At 34.2% G+C, this 20971-nt stretch overlaps 3 protein-coding genes across 10 annotated transcripts in view; all 3 read left to right on the forward strand.

Annotated features, from left to right (window-relative positions):
* LOC111705424 (gastrula zinc finger protein XlCGF7.1) lies at positions 1-3186 on the forward strand. Its single transcript, XM_023477978.1, has 3 exons — positions 1-302; positions 480-522; positions 1567-3186. The coding sequence occupies exon 3, from the start codon at positions 1708-1710 to the stop codon at positions 2671-2673; it is 966 nt and encodes a 321-aa protein (XP_023333746.1). The 5' UTR covers positions 1-302; positions 480-522; positions 1567-1707; the 3' UTR covers positions 2674-3186.
* LOC111705417 (cytoplasmic protein NCK2-like) lies at positions 3160-12561 on the forward strand. Its single transcript, XM_023477960.1, has 12 exons — positions 3160-3278; positions 3571-3658; positions 4450-4501; positions 5161-5264; positions 5480-5565; positions 5950-6048; positions 6583-6633; positions 7018-7104; positions 9254-9381; positions 9751-9883; positions 11493-11624; positions 12400-12561. The coding sequence occupies exons 1-12, from the start codon at positions 3213-3215 to the stop codon at positions 12463-12465; spliced, it is 1092 nt and encodes a 363-aa protein (XP_023333728.1). The 5' UTR covers positions 3160-3212; the 3' UTR covers positions 12466-12561.
* The window catches only part of LOC111705423 (E3 SUMO-protein ligase PIAS4-like), a 22667-nt gene continuing 14184 nt past the window's right edge, over positions 12489-20971 (forward strand). The window contains exons 1-3 of one of the 8 annotated variants that reach the window (XM_023477977.1): positions 12489-12582; positions 13956-16067; positions 17333-17518. Coding sequence is in view for 1 of the 8 variants with exons in the window: in XM_023477969.1 (XP_023333737.1) it covers positions 17753-17965 (213 nt within the window). In the remaining 7 variants the exon portion in view is untranslated. The other 7 variants (XM_023477970.1, XM_023477976.1, XM_023477973.1 and 4 more) reach the window with 7 other exon arrangements.

Raw genomic sequence — 20971 nt, forward strand, 5'->3', positions numbered from 1 at the left:
GGAGTACAATTCATTATATTCTATATACCCTATATCTTAATTATTCTAGATGTACTTGTGTCTGTACTCCAATGTACCCCTGGAGTGCAATTCATTATATTCTACGCACCCTATATATTAATCATCCTAGATGTACTTGTGTCTGTACACCAATGTACCCCTGGAGTACAATTCATTATATTCTATGTACCCTATATATTAATCATTCTAGATGTACTTGTGTCTGTACTTCAATGTACCCCTGGAGTACAATTTAGTCTGGAACAACTAGAAAACCTGGCCCATCTTCACCTCAAACTTAAGTAATTTTGTCAACAATTAAAAAAATCAGTTTTTGTCAGTTTTACTAAAGAACCTTTGTGCATGAGAAGGTCCCTAAAGGACGATTTTGATTTTGATTTTTATTCTGATTCTGATTCTGATTCTGATTCTGATTCTGATTCTGATTCTGATTCTGATTCTGATTCTGATTCTTCTAGACCCGCAGACTGGAATCTCAAAGAACCTACAACTTTCAACAAGGAAACCGAGTACATATTTTTAATTTATTCAATTTTTCCCGAATTCATTCATATTTTTATTCAACTACAAAGCACGAGATAATACAAATAAAAAAATCACAATTTACTATGTAGTTTGGACCCGCCTAACCAGAGTAGGTTGTTTTAATTGGTTGGCCCACTATAAACGAATGAGAATTGCAAATAAAAACAATGTACATTGTGCATTTTAAACATAAGAATGATGATAACTCAGGAAAAAGGTAAGGAGGAGGTGAGGGAGTATAAGGAAAAGAGAGGATACTCAGCGTAAGGGTTGGAACAGAGGGTAACATATGTGATTAAAATCATGTTTATGAACTACAGGGTGAAGAAGATAGCAAAGACTAAGTTTGTCCACATGATACAGTTTTTTTTTACAGATATAACTTGCATAACTATCTAAATAGATCTTGGCGACTTTTCTTTTAAACGATTTTGCAGATATAGTTTCTTTCAGCTCTAAATCAATCGAATTTCATATTTTTGGAAATAAAGCAGAGGTAAAACATTCTAGAGTTTTAAAGAGAACCTGTTCAAGTTTATATGGTTTTGTTCCATTTGGTTCAGCTAAAGAATTAAACATATCATGGAAGGAAGCTGGCAGGTTTTCATAAAAGTATTTATGCATAATAGATAGAACACCTAGTTTATATGTATAAGCGGGGTTCCTTTCAAGGCTTTGGGCCAGGCCTTGATAACCCTTCTGGCCTGCCAATTTCATGAATTTCAAAGTCAATTGTTGTTAAAATCTGTCTATTTTCTAGATAAGTCTGCAAGGTAAAGTGCCAATAACTATGAAAACATGTCAAATTTTAATTTGTTTTGTTTAAACATCTAATTGTCCAATTTTCCTCGGAAACCATCCAACCAATTCAAGCATTCCTTCTTAAAAATCTTTTTCTTATTTTTGGCGGGAATCTTTTTTGTCATTTATCCATTTTCTCCGCGAGTTTTTCTTTATTTGAGTGTTTGAGTTTTGAGTTTAAACTTTCATTGCATTATTAATAAATATCACTTGGTTTAGGAGGAGGAAAAAATAAATGAAGAAAATGAAAAAATTGGAGGAAAAAAACATTTCAAAATTTTTGAGAGAAAACAGTGGAGATCGAGAGAGATTATTCCATCTGAACCTGAGATATCCCCTTTAAATCTGATTTCTCTGAACATGAGTCAGAAACGGAAACGAAAGAATACACCTAAACGATTACGAAGATCTGGTAGGTCTGAAACTCCGACCAAACTTCAATGCTTCAGCTGTGTTCAATGCTTTGAAACTGAGGACGAAATGCTTCTTCACTTAAAGTCGGAGCATAAAAGTAAACCTCATAAATGCTCCAGATGCAGACAATCTTTTGCGGAGAAGTTTGAACTTGAAGATCATCTTGCCATTCATGATATCATGAGAACAACCAACCCTAAATGTGAAATCTGCGGTAAGGAGTATTCAACTAACGCAACCCTGCAACAGCACACTAAGGATGCGCATAATACAACCAAGTTCCCGTGCTCCACCTGCCAACGCCTGTTCTCCTCCCGCCGCTACCTACAGGAGCACACCGTGAAGAAGCACAGTGGTAAGGTGGGTCCAACCTGCCCAATTTGTCACAAGACGTTTTCAGGGAAGGCGGAGCTTGTCACACACTCTACTGTGCACACTGGAGAACGCCCTTTTAAATGCCACCTATGTTCTAAAGCATTTAGGTTAAAATCTGTTTTAAGTATGCACGTTAAATCCCACTTGGGTAAAAAAGACGAAGTTTGTGATAAGTGTGGATTGAGTTTTCTTAAGAAAAGTGATTTGTTAAAACACATGAGAAGACATAATGGATCAAAACCTTATAAATGTGATGAATGTGCAAAAGAATTTATTCGAAAAGATTATTTGGTGAAGCACATGAAAAGCCATGTTGCAAAGCTGAATCGATTTATTAAACCCAGAAATTATCGACGCTCCTTAAAATTGAGCCAGGAGGTAATCCTGGAGCCCTTGGAGGGAGCTGACTCCCTTGATGTTCCTATATTTGAGGAGGACGAGGACGGGGTCCAGGTCGTCTCCTTGCTCAACCCTGATCAGAACCTTGTTATAGAGGAGTTAGTGGATCAGAATCCGGTGCTTGTTCTCGCTTCATAATCCAGTGTTAAGGATCAAATTCATTTGGATGAGGATTAGAGATTCGTATCCTGTATCTATCTACATTGAACTGAATACAGATATGGCTACAAAGAAATTGAGTCTTAGCCGCATACTTACAATTTCTAATCCTAATATATTTTAGAAATCTGATGGTGTAAATCTTCAATATGTCAAACTTGGACTATTTGATCAGAATTCTTAGTTTGAAATATCTTAAAGTCTGCGAAATTGGGTTGCAAATTGTTCTTATTCATTTTTTTAAAAGTGCTTTTCATTCAGACATGTATGTACTCTGTTCGAAGTTAGAAGAATAACTTTTTAGATTGATTTTTGAAATTAATTTTTGAAATTTTTCTGATGGTTAAGTTAATTTTTAATACACTTGGAAGTTTTGTTAAACTCTTAAAGTGCTCGTCTGTCGAAACCTATGTACAAATGTGATTGATATCTATATTATTAATGTTTAAATATTGTTTTAGTTTTATAAATTTAATTTTCTCTAGTTTCAGAGGTGTTGAATACATACAGGGGTAAATATGGGGAGTGGGGAGGATGCCCAGTTCGTGTTCGCTAAATATGATTACACGGCTCAAGGAAACCAGGACCCCCACCCCCCCTCCTTTTAAAATCATTTAACCACTTTTCAAAAATCATTTAATCTTTTTCTATATCATTTATCCCATTTTTCAAAAATCATTTACCTCGCAAAAGTTTTAGCAAAAGTTTAAAATAAAAAAATGTTTTTTGTTGAAAAAAAAATCTTGAAGTTTTGTGCAGGTTTCAAGAGTTTCAATTCTTCTCGAAATTAAAAACTTCATTCTTGTTCGTCAATTTTTCCGTTTATGATCACAACATTTTCAGAAATTCACTTTAATATTTTCTTTAATAATTTAGGAATTAGATATGAGAAGGAATGAGAGGTTACTTTTAATTGACGACAGTAAACATTGGTGGAGGGTTCAGAATACTCGGATGCAAACAGGTTTGAAATGTTTTTTCTTCTAGATTTTCAGGGGTGTATATTTTTTTCTTCCTCTGGATATCTTTCAAAAATATTAAAAGTCGTTAAAAAAAGGAATTGAATTAGCTCTCTTCAAAAATCAATACGCGCAAGGTACTAATGCAAGGAAAGTTATTTCATAGGTGTACGCATTTTTTTTGTACTGCAGTGTACTGTCTTTGGGCGGAAAAGTAAACACAAGACGGATTCCACAGACTGACATGGAATCCATTTTCACAAAAATAATCTATGAAATATTCTGGTCATAGGGAACTATTACGTGAATTATCAAAATTATCAAAATTAAATGCTTTAATCTCCTCGGATACTAGACCACAATTAACTTTCCTTGCATTAGTACCTTGAATACTCGGGTCTCTATTAACTTTTAAATGTATTTTTCCATGGAAGTCTTTAAAGAAAAAAAGATTTTAAATTCAATTTTTTTGAATTTTCCCTTTTTAAAACAAAAATATTAGGGTTTCAGGGCGCTTCACGGCTCACTATAAAAGTTTTTATTTTCAAATGTATAACTTCTTAATATATTAAAATCTATTAACAATTTGTTATACAGCAGACTTTATCATTTGCATTGGTGGAATTACAAAAAAATGTAGTTTTATTGTTATTTGCAATTTGACCCCGATCGGTTTAGCTTTAGCTGTTGTTTAGACATTTATTGGATAAAAACAACACAACAAACAGACAAGCCATTTAAAAACAAAGAAGCGTTTGATTATTTTTTGCGCATTTTGAAAAAAACAATTGTTTAGGCTATGTTCCTTCTAACTATGTGAGGAAGGAAAAACCTTCCATTTTTGACAGGTGAGCCCTTCTCATTTTTTGGGNTTGAAAAGGAGTTGTCTAAATTCATTTTTATGCTATAAGGTCTACACGAGCTCCGCAAACCAGTTTAACCTAATTATGAAAATAAACAGATTTTATTCACACTCTGTAAAATATCTAAAGTAAACAAAATGCTTAGTTAAGATTTTAACCCATTCCTATGCAAGCATTATCTTAGTTGATTAATTTTTGAATCAATAGCTTCAACTTAGAAAGGGAGGGGGAGGGAAGGGGTTGAAAGGATGGGATGGAGTTGATTAATTTTTGAATCAATAGCTTCAACTTGGAAAGGGAGAGGGAGGGAAGGGGNTATTATTTATTAAATCATCATTTTATTTATCTTTTATAAACTTTGCAAAAAATGTAGAAAAAAGTAGATCCTGAAGATTATACATCTAGATTTTGCACAGGGTTACCCGGACAGGATGAGAATTCAGAGACGACTTTACCTAATTTTATCCTTTTGTTAATGATTTCCTGCAACTAAACTGTTTCATTTCTTTTCCATTTATTCGATAAGCGATGAGAAGACAATAATTATGGTAGAAAACCTAATTTAACGTTGAAATCGTCACATTTTAAAGAGTTTCAGCTCATTCTTTGTGGGTAACCCTGCATTTATAACTGTTTTATTTCAGCATAAAGAAGAAAGTAAAAGGTGGAAACACTAACAGCGGATCCAAAACATTACCATCATCCAACTCTAGTCCTGTACATGTAGTCCCCCCTCCCCCTCACACAGGTATTAATTAAATAAAATTAAATTAGCCGAAGTTATAGTTCTAAACCGCTGTTTCTGCTGTTAAATCTTTAGTTCTTACTTCGCGTTTTAAATGAGATATGTTGTAGAGCCGACTTTCTCCATTGCCTTTTAAAAGAACTACTCGTGGAATCCTTGTTTCCGGATTTGCGATGTTAGATGTTAAGAAATGTATCCTCTACAAAACAATTATTTAGGAAAAGGAAGATCCCATGGAGGTGGAGGAGGGGCTTCTGAACCAACAGAACCAATAGCCTCAGCAATTGTCAAGTATAATTATCAGGTAAAAATTATTTCTTTTCTATTCTTCATTTCTTAATCAATCATCTTTTTCTAATTTCCAATGAACTTCCCAACCAACCAACCAACCAACCAACCAACCAACCAACCAACCAACCAACCAACCAACCAACCAACCAACCAACCAACCAACCAACCAACCAACCAACCAACCAACCAACCAACCAACCAACCAACCAACCAACCAACCAACCAACCAACCAACCAACCAACCAACCAACCAACCAACCAACCAACCAACCAACCAACCAACCAACCAACCAACCAACCTCCAACCAACCAACCAACCAACCCACCAATGAACCACCAACCAACCAACAAACCAACCAACCAACCAATGAACCTCCAACCAATGTATCTACTTTAGGCACAGCAGCTGGATGAGTTGTCACTAGTCAAAGGATCCCGAGTAATGATTCTAGAAAAGTCTGGGGATGGATGGTGGAGAGGACAGTATGGAAACAAGGTATATTTCATCTAGAGAACGGAACTTTACCTTGAAACGTGGATAGGCCACACATGACTCAATGGCTCGGTGAAAGGGGTAAAAAATCAACCAAAAACTGCAAAAAAAACTTTTTTACTCCTAAAACCCAAATCTGAACTTTTGAAAAAAAGAGAGATTATAAAAGCTTCCTCATTTCTGAATGGTTCATCAAGTTTTAGGATAGAATTAAGGGAAAAAATAAAACAAAAATTTAAAATTTTTTTTTTTTTTAAATTCAGAAATGACCTGGATCAGGATTCATTTTTTTCAGTGCGGATCCAGGATCCGGATCCGGATCCGCATCAAAATTTAATGGATCTTAAGCACTGATATCTTGGAAATCCGCCAATGAAGTAAAAAAAAATCATTGTCATTTTTTAGTATTTACGACGAGAACATTGCTGCAGTTTACATAAAAAACTGAAAAAAATACATCATATACATTGTACAATGCATATTGTACATGTAGACGAATATAATTACCAAAAAAATAATGGTTTATTCATTATCTAGGTTGGGTGGTTCCCGTCTAACTATACACAGGAGGAGATAGACGACCTATTTTTATTATTATATTAATTCTGAGTTGCAGCATTTTTCGAAATGTCTTCTTTATACAAATTATTTTATTAATACTTTGTGGCATATATTTATTAAATAACTCATTCATTATTTAGAAACTTGGAAGAAAGCAAATGAAAACTTTAAAAAGTTTTTTTTACCTTTATAATACTATTAAAAATTATGTGCATTCCCCTTTTCCATTTATATATCTTTATTAAATTATCATTTATTTATAGTCCATGGCATATTCATTAAGAAATAACCAAGTGTTAAGGTTTATATTTTTCTATAAAATCATTCCTCTGCTCTTCTTTAATACTTATAAATTCATTATTCTAAGTTTTTATCCTTAGGCTCGATTTTTTACTTAATATTAATATTTAGGCTCAGAACGACACAGAGCTGAGTTTCAGTAAAGGAGACAGATTGGAGGTCTTAGATAGACCAGCTTCAGATCCAGAATGGTTTAAGGTAGGTGTAAATATATCCCTCCGGGTCATTCCATGTCAAGCCAACCACCTAATGACGGCATGTCACAGATTTTGCTGAAATTTTGCATACAATTTGGGATATGAAAAAATTTCCAGAACCCGAAGATGAGCATTCTGAGACCGCCGAGGCCGGAGATATGGCTCTGGAAAGTTTCCGATATTTCGAAATTTCGAGGACGGCCTCTATAATTCAAATGGCTTTTACTTTTTTGTTTAAGAAGATAGCTCCAAAAAAATTTCAGTTTTGAATAGGTAATCACTAAAAATGCATGTGTGTATTACTAATTTTTAAATATTTCGTGTAGGTCTATTTTTACACCTTAGATATTAGTCTTAGGTGGGGGTCAAATTATTAATCATACCCCCACTGCTCAAAAAGATTCAGTCACACAGTGTGTTTGCATCTGAACAGATCAAAATAGACCTACACTGAAATATTTAAAAATTAGTAATACACACATGCATTTTTAGTGTACAATAGTTTAAATAAATACTATTGATGGTCTCTTCTTATAATTTAGATCACTTACTCACATAAAAGTATCAAATATTAAATATTTATCAATGTTTAGGAGAGATAACAATAATTAAGCAGAAATACTACCTATTAGTTACATTAAGAAATCTAAATTAGCATTACATTATCAGGTCTCCTCCTCAACAGGAACCAATACATATAAAAAAACTTTCTAACCCCTTCCTTATGGTAGTATAAAATTTTTTTTAAAAATCAACACAATCGGAATTGGCACACATCCTCAAACGGAGGCTGAAAATAAAGAAATGCAATTATGACCTGTAAATAATGTTTTAATGATATTTTTTCTTTTAACGCCAAAACTGAAATTTTTTTGGAGCTATCTTCTAAAACAAAAAAGTAAAAGCCATTTGAATTATAGAGGCCTTCTCGATATCTCAAAATATCGGAAACTTTCCAGAGCCATATCTCCGGCCTCGGAGGTCTCAGAATGCTCATCTTTGGGTTCCGGGATTTTTTTTCATATTCCAAATTGTATGCAAAATTTCAGCAAAATCTGTGACATGCTGTCCATCAGGTGGTTGACTTGACATGGAATGACCCCTCGCCTACTCGTATCTATTTCCACATCCTTCCCCTCTCTGAGGTTTGAGGTCCAAGATATACCAGCTTTAGACCCTAAATGGTTTAAGTATTGTGTTAAAGATATCCCCCACTTTTATCCATTTCTGTATCCTACCCATCTCTGAGACAGATTGTAGTTCCTTGATAGACTAGCTTCAGGTCCTGAATGGTTGAAGGTAGGTGTAAAGATATATCTCCCCTCTTATTATTTCCACACCCTTCCCTCTCTGAGACAGATAGGAGATAAACCAGCTTCTGACCCTGAACGGTTTAAGGTAGGTGTAAAGATATCCCCCCCCCCCCCCTTCTATCTATTTCTGCATCTGTTCCCTCTGAGACAGATTGTATGTTCTAAAATAGAAAAAGAAAAGCTTCAGATCCAGAATGGTTTGTGGCTAGTTTAGACCATGAAGATAAAATCCAAATCCCTTAATATTTATTTTCAAATTCCCCCCTCCCTTTTCCCACCCCCTCCGAGATAACTTGTGGGTCTCTAAATGAAAAATTTCTCCGAAAAAGGTGAAGGTTACCTGAAGGATAACCTAACTACCCTTCTTCACTCACTTCTTTTAGCGTGGACAGAAAGGTTTGGTTCCCTCTAACTATATATCTATCTATCTCTATCTATTTATCTATCTTAGGCTCGGAACCAGTGTTGACAGATAGGTTTGGTTCCCTCTAACTATATCTCTATCTATTTATCTTAGGCTCGGAACCAGTGTGGACAGATAGGTTTGGTTCCCTCTAACTATATATCTATATATCTCTATCTATTTATCTATCTTAGGCTAGGAAACAGTGTGGACAGATAGGTTTGGTTCCCTCTAACTATATATCTATCTATCTCTATCTTTTTATCTATCTTAGGCTAGGAACCAGTGTGGACAGATAGGTTTGGTTCCCTCTAACTATATATCTATCTATCTCTATCTATGTATCTATCTTAGGCTAGGAACCAGTGTGGACAGATAGGTTTGGTTCCCTCTAACTATATATTTATCCATCTCTATCTATTTATCTATCTTAGGCTAGGAACCAGTGTGGACAGATAGGTTTGGTTCCCTCTAACTATCTCCTGGAACTCTCCCAGTTCCTAACTCAAGATGTTGGATCCAAGGATCAAAATCAAGCAAATGGAGGTGGCTCAACCAACGGGTAAAATTTTAAATATTAATTTCGGTTTGTTGGTTGCTTGGTTGGTTAGTTGGTTGGTTGCTTGGTTGGTTGGTTGCTTGGTTGATTAGCTGCTTGGCTGCTTGGCTGATTGATTTCGTGGTTGAGCGATTGAATGGTTGAGTGGTTGAGTGATTTAGTAGGCTTGAGTGGTTGAGTAGAGTTGAGTGGTTGGTTGAATGGTTGGTTGAGTGGTTGGTTGAGTGATTGGTTGAGTGATTGGTTGAGGGATAGGTTGAGGGATAGGTTGAGTGATTAATAGATTGTGTGATTGATTGATTGATTGATTGGGTAACTGGGTGATAAATTTAGTGATAAATTGAGTGATTGATTGATTTATTACCTGTTTAGAAATAATACCAGTGGCGAGGAGATTACTGGTAAGAGTTGGTACTACGGCGCTATAAGCCGTGGTGAATGCGATATACTGATGTCGGAGAGGGGACAAGATGGAGACTTTATTGTTCGAGATTCAGAATCTACGGTTAGTTGACAAGATATACATCTTTTGCAGGCATTTGGACGTATTTGATTCCTTTTCGATTTACCCTGTTGAGATAACTTGTTATGAGGGATACAGCATTTATCATTAAATATGAAGATGTCCACATTGAATATTGAGATTAAGCGTTCAAGATTAACGATACTCAAAGAAACAAGGACAGTTATTACATAAAGATAAATCACCCTTCTTCCACCTTCGGGGCGAGGTTTGTTCAAAAATAAGAACTCATGGAGATCAATTTACATTTTAACAACATTTCTGGGGTGCCATATTTTAGATTTAACATAATTTTTTAGGTCTAAAAATGTGGACCTTTTTTTACTAAATAATTCTCTGCTAAAAGAGTACTGGTAAAGTGGTAAACGATATATTTAACAAAAAAAAAGTTATAAATTAAGAATTAAAGAAAAATTATAATAAAGTTACCACTTGAAACTTTGCAGGAAGAATTTTTTTTATGGACTAAAACCATCTTTAGAATTGTTAACATCTTCTTTAGGAAGTTTTGGGAAAATAGAAATTGGATAACAGATTTTTTTTCGATTTGTTGTGTTTTTCTTAATCTTGATAGCATAAATAAGTAAAGTGGACTTAATTTCTTTTCGGAGATTTTCATTGAACCTCTTTTTTTCCCTAGGATTTTTTCTAAATTGTAATAGTACGGACCATTTAATTTTACGAATCCATGTTATGGTGTCGCTAGGTTTTCTATCTGGTGCAAATCTGAATTTAATACAATTTTGGGGAAATCAAACGTAAATTGTGAATTATGCGTGAAATTAAATAATATTGGGTAAATTGAGCTTTCTAGGGGAAACCTTGCCTTTATAGCCCTGAATATTTATTTATTTATATATATATATATGAGCATATATTTTTCTTAATTTTGATTTTAAGGTAAAGGGAGTGACCGTAAATGTTTGGTAGTTCAATATAATGATGAAATAGAAATAATTGATTCTAACATTGATTTATTGAGGAAATTTTAATCAAGAAATATTTTTCTAAACATCTTACAGGTTTACTGTAGATTTTTTTAACATTTTTTTTCGTCGTTATTTAATAATTTTTAAAAATCGATTCTCAAAACGTAACTACCCAAATGTATGATTTTGAACGTCTACTTTGCTTGGAAACGTTTCATATTTCTCAAATGAATCCTTAAAAATGTCTCCACAATACTACATTCTCAGTTCAACTACTATACATTGCCGGTCACTCCCTTTAAAAGTCATTTGCTTTCTTTCATACTATTTATTTTCTACATATTTATTATCTCCATTATTTATCTTCTACATATTTATCATCTCCATTATTTATCTTCTCCATTATTTATCTTCTCCATCATTTATCTCCTCCATTATTTATCTCTTATATTTTCTATCTCTTTTTTAATTATCTCCTCCATTACTTATTTTCTCTAATATTTATCTTCTCCATTATTTATCTACTCCATTATTTATCTCTTATATTTTCTATCTCTTTTTAATTTATCTCCTCCATCAATTATTTTCTCCATTGTTAAATCTCTTATAGCATTTATGTTTTCCATTTCTTATCTCCTCCATTATTGATTTCCATGATTTAGACTGGTGATTTCTCTGTATCGTTGAAGGCTCCAGGCCGAAACAAGCATTTCCGGGTTCATGTCGAGAACGGAATGTATTGTATAGGACAGAGGAAGTTTATCTCACTTCAACAGCTTGTCGACCATTACCAGGTTAGGGACAGGAAATGGCTTAGGTTCAAGGTTCAAAGTTTGTTTCAAGTGCCAGAGGACAAAGGGTCAGGTTCAAGATAGGGGGCAATGCAAAGGTCGGAAGGTTTCCGGTTGAATGACTAAGGGTCAAAGCAAGGCTTTAGGTTTAATACAAGGGTCATTGTTCTAGGTTAAAAGAAATGGGCAAGGGTTAAAATTAAAATCAAGTGTCAAGGTCAAAGCAAGGGTCAAGGTTCAGGTTTTTTAAATCAAGTGTCAAGGTCACAGCAAGTGTCAACGGTTAATTAAGGTTCAATGCAAGAGTCAAGAGTCAAAGCAAGGTTCAGGGGTCAAGGGTTGAAGCAAGGGTCAAGGGTTAAAGCAAGGTTCAGGGGTCAACGTTTAGGTTGAGGTAAGGGTCGATGCAAAGGTCAAAAGTCATGGTTTCAAGTTCAAAGTAAGAAGGTTCAATGTTTAAGTTTTAAACTTGGAGTCAAAGCAAAAGGGTCAGAGTATAGGGTTCAGGTGCATGGACTATAGACGTAAATTCAAGTGAACCTCTATCTTTACTCTATACAGTGGCATGACCGATTTACAACAGTCACCTGTTAAACTTTGTCAGATCAAGCATTTAATGAGATATCTTTATGTTTAAAGCACACCGATGTGAATCGGTCATGCCGCTCGTTCAATGAACCGTAGGGTTACTCGCAATTACCTTAACAGTCCCTTTAATTTAAGAAAGAAATGGCCAGGTTCGTGTAAAGATCAAGCACTGAACAATATTTTATTTCAGAGAGCCCCGATTTACACTTCTCAGAAGGGAGAAAAACTCTTCTTGATAAAACCTCTTCCAAAATAAACCAAACCAATGAAGGACTTGACGAACCGACGAAGAAGTACAATCGTCTTTTACATAAATTTTTATTACTTGTGATATATATAATTTTGTTCTACATGTCTTATCCATCTGTAATCTGTAAGAACTAAGATAGAACCCTATATTGTACTGTATCGCCTTGTAAAGTGTTATACTTTAAGTTGTAAACAACGAGGAAGTAATTTCTCGGATAAATTCAAAAAAATGTGTATCACAAAAATTCAAAACAGTCTATCACAAAAATTCAAAAAAGTGTATCACAAAATGCAAGGCGTTACAAAAAAAATAGATTTTTGTCTAGTTCAAGTTTGAACCTCACAGCTGATCTGATTTCAGCTGATTAAAGCTGATCATTGCAGATCATTAGTGGTCTAGTCACAGAAGATCATTACTGATTTAAAGCAGATCATCATTGATATTAACAGATTATTTCTGATCAAATGCAGATCTTCACTGATTTACAGTAGATCATTACTGATCACTGCAGATCATTATTGATCACTGTGTATCATTACTTATCTTTGCAGATCAATACTGACCACTGCAGATCATTACTGATCACTGTAGATTATCACTGATCACAGCTTATCACTTCTTGAACGACGAACGTTACGCAGCTTAGAACAGATAAAGCAGCTAAAAGCGGCTGGAAAGCAGCTCTAAGAAGCTTAAAGCATCTCTAGAAAGCTAAAATGGGCTAATCTGAGCTGAGTATTGTTGATCCTGGCTTATCCAGGGGTTCAACTGTAGACATGAAATTATAAAACCAGGTTTAGATATGTAATAATTCCCAGTTAATCAACCCTTAACGCTTTAACTCATATTATTTCATACAAGCAGATTTGTTTAAGCTAAACAGTTGACAATGCAATATTTAGACTAGAAATATTAAAAAGTACTAAACTGGTCAAATTTTTGGCCGTTGACTAATACTTATGACCAGTTTGTGCCAACTGAAGATGTTGAACACATGGACATATTCCGCTAATTGTTATTTAATTATTTATAAAGTTTTACATATACCGGGGTCGAAAGCTCCAAACTGTGCTTATGTTCCAAACTTGACTTACTTGACTGTCAGTGTCAGGTTTTGATCAAATAACAGTTTAGAACTATCTTCCCCTGAAATCAAATTACAAGTTCAAACCCCTTTATGCTATTCAAGTACATGGTTATTCTTGTGTATAATGCCGCAGTAGAATTCCCTGACAGTGTCTCGATGTGTACACATCTATGTACCTGCTAAGTACCATATGTACCGACTCTGTACGTACTTAAATATGGATTTAGCTTTGATTTGTTTATTAATTGATCTGGTTCACATGGATAATCTTCTCATGACAAATTGATCTTCATAATTGTAACAAATTGATCAAAGAAATTAAAAATCAATTCCATGCCGATTAATATGGATTGTTTTAATCCTTGAATTTAATCATTTTCTTCAATTTAATTGATCTGATCAATTTCAGCTGTTTACCTTCATTCCACCCGCTAATGTTAACTCATATGAGCTTAGCAGATTTAGTTCGAATCTGGAAAATAATTAATGTATTTCTACTTTTCTACCGGCATTATTATCCGCTTGTTTTTAGTTAGAATCTGTTCATGCTTTGAATTAAATTGTTGTGCAAATTTTTTAAAATGTCTTCTTAAAAAACCGGTTTCCTTAAATCATACAGGAATCAAAATTTTATTTGTATTAAGTCGATCCTACTTTATGTAAATATTTAAAAGAATCCGTTTTTAACATCTCAATTACAACGCCCTGTGCACCACTTTTCAGTGCTTTGTTATCTTAACTGTGTTAGCAGCCATTTCCTTTTTTTCAGAATACTCCATTTCTGATATTCATTTTTATAAAGTTTTCTTATAACCTCATCAGGATAATTTAATTTTTGATTTTAATTTTTGAACATCATTTTGTAATTGTGATGCAACTGCTTTGTTTTGTTGATATTGTTATGTTGTTTTGTTACTGCATGTAAGGGGGGGGGGGTGTATCAAGTATCTATTTTGAACTTGAAAAAATACCTTCAGTAAAAGTGGGGCGGTTGGGGTTGGGTTAAAAGCTTAATTCTGGTTTTTGCTAAAAAAACCTCTTGAGATATGTAAACTGGCCTATTTATCAATGTTACGTATTTTTCGATTAAACTATTATTTGCCGCTACGTTTTGCCTATTTTCTGCTTAAAAATTTGAAAACTTGGGAAAACTCTTAATTTTCTTAATTTGATGTTATATAATTTTTTTCAATACAATCCATAAGCAATGTCTTATGTTGGTATAAAAAAGAATCGTCTTAAAACTTAATCAATGTTCAATGTAATTGACGACTAAAGAGATTTTATTCGAAATATGGACTTATTTTGAAGTTTGGTAGGTTAACATTAAAAGGGGGAGGGTCGAGTATTGACATAAGTTTTAAATCTAAAAATTAACTTCTAAATAGGCAAGGGATGCATTGCATAATCCTAATCTAGTAAATTAAATCCTAATTAAATTTAATTATTATTGTACATGAACTCTAATAAAATTACAAAATCTACGAGAGAGCAAGATGAAATGTTTCCACGTTGAATACATAACACTTTATGTACGTAAATCTTCAAGTTTAGACAAGACCTGTTGCTGATTACAAATTGGTCCTGGGTAACATTGGTGTTTTGAACCAGTTTTTTTAAAAGATAATTTTGGCAAAATTCTAAGCAGTTATCGTTATGATTATGCAATCAGACAACCCGCTATAATCCTTCTGATTATCATATCTAAAAAGTAACATGATGAATTTTGCATTTTTAAAATGGCAATTGAGAAGTTGCCATTTAAAAATACTCATAACTCCGTCTAACATGAAGTTATCAAGAAGGAAATGGAAATATCATAACGCCGTCTAACATGAATCTATCAAAAAGAAAATGGAAATATCATAACTCCGTCTAACATGAATCTATCAAAAAGAAAATGGAAATATCATCTCCGTCTAACATGAATCTATCAAAAAGAAAATGGAAATATCATAACTCCGTCTAACATGAAGTTATCAAGAAGGAAATGGAAATATCATAACGCCGTCTAACAAGAATCTATCAAGAAGAAAATGGAATTAGTTAAACTATCGAAATGGGTAAGAATTGAACACCTTTGTGTGTTCATTACTTTTAAGCATACACTTTTTTAGCCGACTCTTGAATAGCTTACACTGGAGGGCCCGGCGTTGCCCGTGGAAAAAAATTGAACATTTTTGAAAAATTAAAAATCTAAAGCCTATAGCACCCCCTGCCATCCATGAGTGTCCACAAAAAAATTCAGCCCAATCGGTCCAGCTGTTTTGCCGGCTATACGCAACAAATATATATATACGAATGTCTTGTTTTATTTAGATAGAAAAAGTTGAGCAGGATCAAAATAGCAACGAATCCTGTTGACTTTGACATAAAATTTACAGTAAATTAAATGAACATGTAATTCGAATATTTGTATGTCTGTTGACTAAAGTTCATTAAAAATGGTTTAATATTTCAGAATATTGAAATGGTTAGAAAGTGTTACATGATACAGTAGCCAGCTGTTCTTCAATCAACGGTATCTACAGGGTTACCCACAAAGGATGAGACTTCAGAGACGATTGTACGGAATTTTCACTGTCTGTTTCCTTATATTTACGATTCCATGCAAATGTAAACTGTTAAGTTTCTTTGCCAAATCATTAAATAAACCACAATTATAACTAGGATAGAATGCATAAATTGACATTAGAGTTGTCACATTTCAAGAGTTGTCGGTCGTCTTTATAGTCTCAACTTTGTGGGTAAGCCTCTACTTGAAGAAAATTGTAATTAATATTTGTACACTCTGGGCACAGTGATAACCAATATAAAGTGGAAATTCTCTACGGCTGTAATATTTTGACAGTGACGTTCAGGACACATTTTTCTTTACAAAAACCTACATTTGCGACAATAAAGGAATAGTTTTCGTCTTTTCCTTCTTTATTACAAATGTTTCATATTGGATTTTGTAATTGTTATTTTTTAAACTGGATAGTTTTCCAACATTTTCAAGGGAAGTTTCCAACATTTATGGGGGAAAAAGACGAAGGAAGACGACAATCAATTCACTCTTTACTGGTTATACCACCGCATTCTTTATTTTTGTGCACATTCCAGTTTTTGTAAATTAAATTCATCTTTGCTGTTCATTTGGGTTTGGGGGACATCTACCCCCCCCCCCATTCCAGCTTCCTCTCCCTAGAAAAGTTCAGGAAGGAAAGGGAAGGGGGGGGTAGTAAAAGCCAATTTAAGATCTTTAATAGTTACTTAATTTAAATTTCAACGAACTTTTTTTGCTTATGATCAAAAATTAATTTGGTTTAGTTACGATTGTGAATAATGTCGCAAAATTCTTTGGGGCCCCGAAATTATTTAACTTTTTCAAAACTGTAAATTAACAGTTGGAGAAAATAGAAAATCTGAGGTTATAAATGATACAAACTAACAAAATCTGAACTACATTGAAAATAGAAACTACAAATTCTCTTAAATTAATCCAAAAAAATGTTTCGGGGCCCAATTATTAAACACTAGGACAGGGATCAATCAAAATTCAAGTTTTCCATATTTTAAAAGGACCAGTTTAAAATTTTAGAGAACCTTGAGAGAAATGATTTAATTTATGAAAATAAACAGTTTTTAATGAAACGTTAACACCCCTGTTGTAGAAATAAAAAGATAAAAATATTTTAAAATTTTATTACAAAATTACTACGAGGCAAAGGATACCTAAATATAATACAATATTAATATACATTTTCTTTAGAAAGTTTTTTCTAACAGGGGTATATATTGCAGAGAATCTGGTGCAGGTATTCACCCCTGTCCCAGCCCGCCACTCTAGAGGGGTCTATCGGAGCACACAACTGCCTCTCTCTCAAACACACACAGACACACGCGATAGTAAACTATGACAAGGTGAATTCAAAATGTAACTATTTCCGCCTATCCGCCTACATCTAGGATATTTACGCCGGTGTGAAAGTAAGTTATTTTTTTATTTTTAAAGTTAAAATTTGTCGATCAGTTGGGGGACCCGATACACCCTGCCCTAGTCAGCTTGGATATACTTGTAGTGTAAAGTTACTCAGAAAATCCTTATTTTAAACCATTTTTAATCAATAGTGGAGAAGTCGGAGTGAACCGTATCAAAGTTAGTTTACTTTGTGAACAAAAAGTGGGAAAATGTAGAATTTAAATTGGTGTACTTTCCGTACTATGGGAGGTGAAAGACGAGATCAAAAGCAGAGACCGCCGCGTTCCAACGAAACAGAATCCGATTCTGATTCTGATTTTCGCGATTCTGACGAGGATCGGTGCTCGACCCCTGAATCGCAAAAGGATACGAAGTGTTCAGTGTGTCGATTTCATGTAACTAGTTCCGATAAAAGTCTACAGTGCGACAACTGTAGCGAATGGTGTCATATAAAGGCAAGAAAAAATATATTTTTGTATTTAAGTCAACCCCCCACCCCACCCCGTTTCCTGGTTTATATAAAGTAATGAATTCTTTACAGCTGTTGTTTTACCGGTCTACCAAAACAGCTGGCTTGCTTAAGTTGACCCCTTTAATAGCTAGAGGTCAGACCGTACATTGTTGACGTATATTAATAAGATAAAAATAGCAGCCTATCTATCAATCTAATAAGAATACAGGGTTACCCACAAAAGATGAAATTTTTTGATGATCCTAAAGGCTAAATTTGGTTCTGTGCTTAAAAATAGTTGTCAATCAATAAACCAAGGGTGTGCCACAAGAGAATTTATTTAATGTACAAAACTGGTTTGGCAGTCTGTTTACAAACAATCTAATTACGCTACTGATCCATATCTTAAAATACTGGGTTGAATTTTATGTTTCGGTTCAAGTCCAGTTTCGGATGCGTTTCACAGTCCTCCCTAGTCCCTAATTAAAATTTACTTCAAAGAAATTATCAGGGGCAGAGACATAGCATTTTGGAATCCTCAAGACTAGTGCTTTAATAGACTAGGCGTGCAAATCCAAAAAAACTCGTCCCTGCAGAATATTTGCAAAAATATCTGCAAAATGATTGCATGAATAGATTATTTTGAAAATTTCATCACCAATTAACTCCATTTTAAAGCCGTATCTTTGTTATCAAGTACATAAAATTGAATTTTAAGTGGGGTCGCTGATTTGATATTTTTCGTCTTTTTTTGTGGTAAAAGAGTACAATAATCAAAATTGTGAACCTTTTTATATCCGATTGATCTAATATTCAATTAAAGTGAGTTATTTTTAGTGCATTAGTGCATATGAACAAAATTAAAATTAATATTTTCCTAAATAAAAAATATGTTCTTTTTCAGTTTTCCTTCTAACTCATCCTTGCTCAGTTCATCCTCTTAATCCATTCTTACTCAGTTTTTCCTTTCAATCTGTCCTTGCTAAGTTTCTCCCCTCAATCCATCCTTGTATAGTTTCTTCTTTCAATCTGCATTACTCAGATTCTCCTCTCATCCATCCTTGCTTACTGCTTAGTTTCTCCTCTAAATCCCTCCTTGTTATTTTTTCTCCTCTCGATTCATCCTTGTTTACAGTTTAGTTTCTCCAAGTTAATTCTCTCAAACAATCCATGAGCAGTTTCTCCTCTCAATCCATCCTTGCTCAGATTCTCCTCTCGACCCGTTCATACTCTTTTTCTCCTCCACATCCATTTTTCTTCCGTTTCTTTTTCAAATCTGTCCTTGCTTAGTTTCTCCTCTCAACTCGTCCTTGCTGAGAAACTGAAGCTAAGAAACAACGACGGATTGAGAGGAGAAACTACACTAAGACGGATTTGGAGGTGAAAATTAGCAACGACGGATTAAGAGGAAAAACTGAGAAATGATTAATTAAAAGGAGAAACTAAGCAAGGACGGACGGAGAGGATAAACTGAGAAATGATTAATTAAGAGGAGAAATTAAGCAAGGACGGACGGAGAGGAAAATCTGAGTAATGATAAATTAAGAGAAGAAATTAAGCAAGGACGGACGGAGAGGAAAAACTGAGTAATGATAAATTAAGAGGAGAAATTAAGCAAGGACGGATTGAGAGGATTAACTGAGTAATGATAAATTAAGAAGAGAAACTAAACAAGGACGGATGGAGAGGATAAACTGAGTAATGATAAATTAAGAAGAGAAACTAAGCAAGGACGGATTGAGAAGAAAAACTGAGTAATGATAAATTAATAGGAGAAACTATGCAAGGACGGATTGAGAGGATTAACTGAGTAATGATAAATTAAGAGGAGAAACTATGCAAGGACGGATTGAGAGGATTAACTGAGTAATGATAAATTAATAGGAGAAACTAAACAAGGACGAATGGAGAGGATAAACTGAGTAATGATAAATTAAGAGGAGAAACTAAACAAGGACGGATGGAGAGGATAAACTGAGTAATGATAAATTAAGAGGAGAAACTAAACAAGGACGGATGGAGAGGATAAACTGAATATTGATAAATCAAGAGGAGAAACTATGCAAGGACGAATGGAGAGGATAAACTGAGTAATGATAAATTAAGAAGAGAAACTATGCAAGGACGAATGGAGAGGATACACCAAGCAAGGACGGATGGAGAGGATAAACTGAATAATGATAAATTAAGAGGAGAAACTATGCAAGGACGGATGGAGAGGATAAACTGAATAATGATAAATTAAGAGGAGAAACTAAGCAAGGACGGATGGAGAGGTTAAACTGAGTAATGATAAATTAAAAGGAGAAACTATGCAAGGACGGATGGAGAGGATAAACTGAATAATGATAAATTAAGAAGAGAAACTATGCAAGGACGAATGGAGAAGATAAACTGAGTAATGATAAATTAAGAGGAGAAACTATGCAAGGACGGATGGAGAGGATAAACTGGGCAAGAATGGTTTAGAAGTGGAAATTAAGAAAGAATATTTATATCTTTTATGTGGTTCATTTAAAAGAATAAATTTCAATTTTGTTCATATTTGGGTATTGATCTTCAAATTAAAACTGCCCACTTAAGAGTATCGGGATTGTGAATATCCTTTACACGAAAGTACCAAGCCTTGTTTGCAATCTTTGTTATTGTTTACAGTAAAACTAATTTCGGAAGACAAACAATCGTCACAGTAAGATGTAAATAATTACACCCTCCTTAGTTCTACTCCCATCGTATTAATCTACTCACAGTATCAATTATTTAAAGGGACTGTATAGGGAAACCTGATAATCTCAGGAGTTGAACGATACCTATAAGACATCTATCTTATGCTTCTATCTAGAGAAATGGACATAAAACTGTGTCAAAATTATAACAAACTGTATATATATAAGATATACGTCTGTATGACGTGACCAGAACCCCCTCCAATGGCAGTGCAGTATACGGGTCACGTGATATAGACGGAGACACGTAACAATAATACTGCACTGCTATTGATTGGAGTTCT

This window comes from Eurytemora carolleeae, unplaced genomic scaffold, assembly GCF_000591075.1.
Source record: "Eurytemora carolleeae unplaced genomic scaffold, Eaff_2.0 scaffold665, whole genome shotgun sequence".
Taxonomy (NCBI): Eukaryota; Metazoa; Arthropoda; class Copepoda; order Calanoida; family Temoridae; genus Eurytemora; species Eurytemora carolleeae.

What these genes read in the sequence shown, in the direction of transcription:
- LOC111705424 (XM_023477978.1), top strand. Translation starts at nt 1,708, where the DNA reads ATGAGTCAGAAACGGAAACGAAAGAATACACCTAAACGATTACGAAGA.
- LOC111705417 (XM_023477960.1), top strand. Translation starts at nt 3,213, where the DNA reads ATGGGGAGTGGGGAGGATGCCCAGTTCGTGTTCGCTAAATATGATTAC. An exon ending in TTGTCAAGTATAATTATCAG is followed by an intron (nt 5,566 to 5,949) that starts GTAAAAATTATT and finishes TATCTACTTTAG; the next exon opens with GCACAGCAGCTGGATGAGTT. An exon ending in CAGATCCAGAATGGTTTAAG is followed by an intron (nt 7,105 to 9,253) that starts GTAGGTGTAAAT and finishes TATCTATCTTAG; the next exon opens with GCTAGGAACCAGTGTGGACA.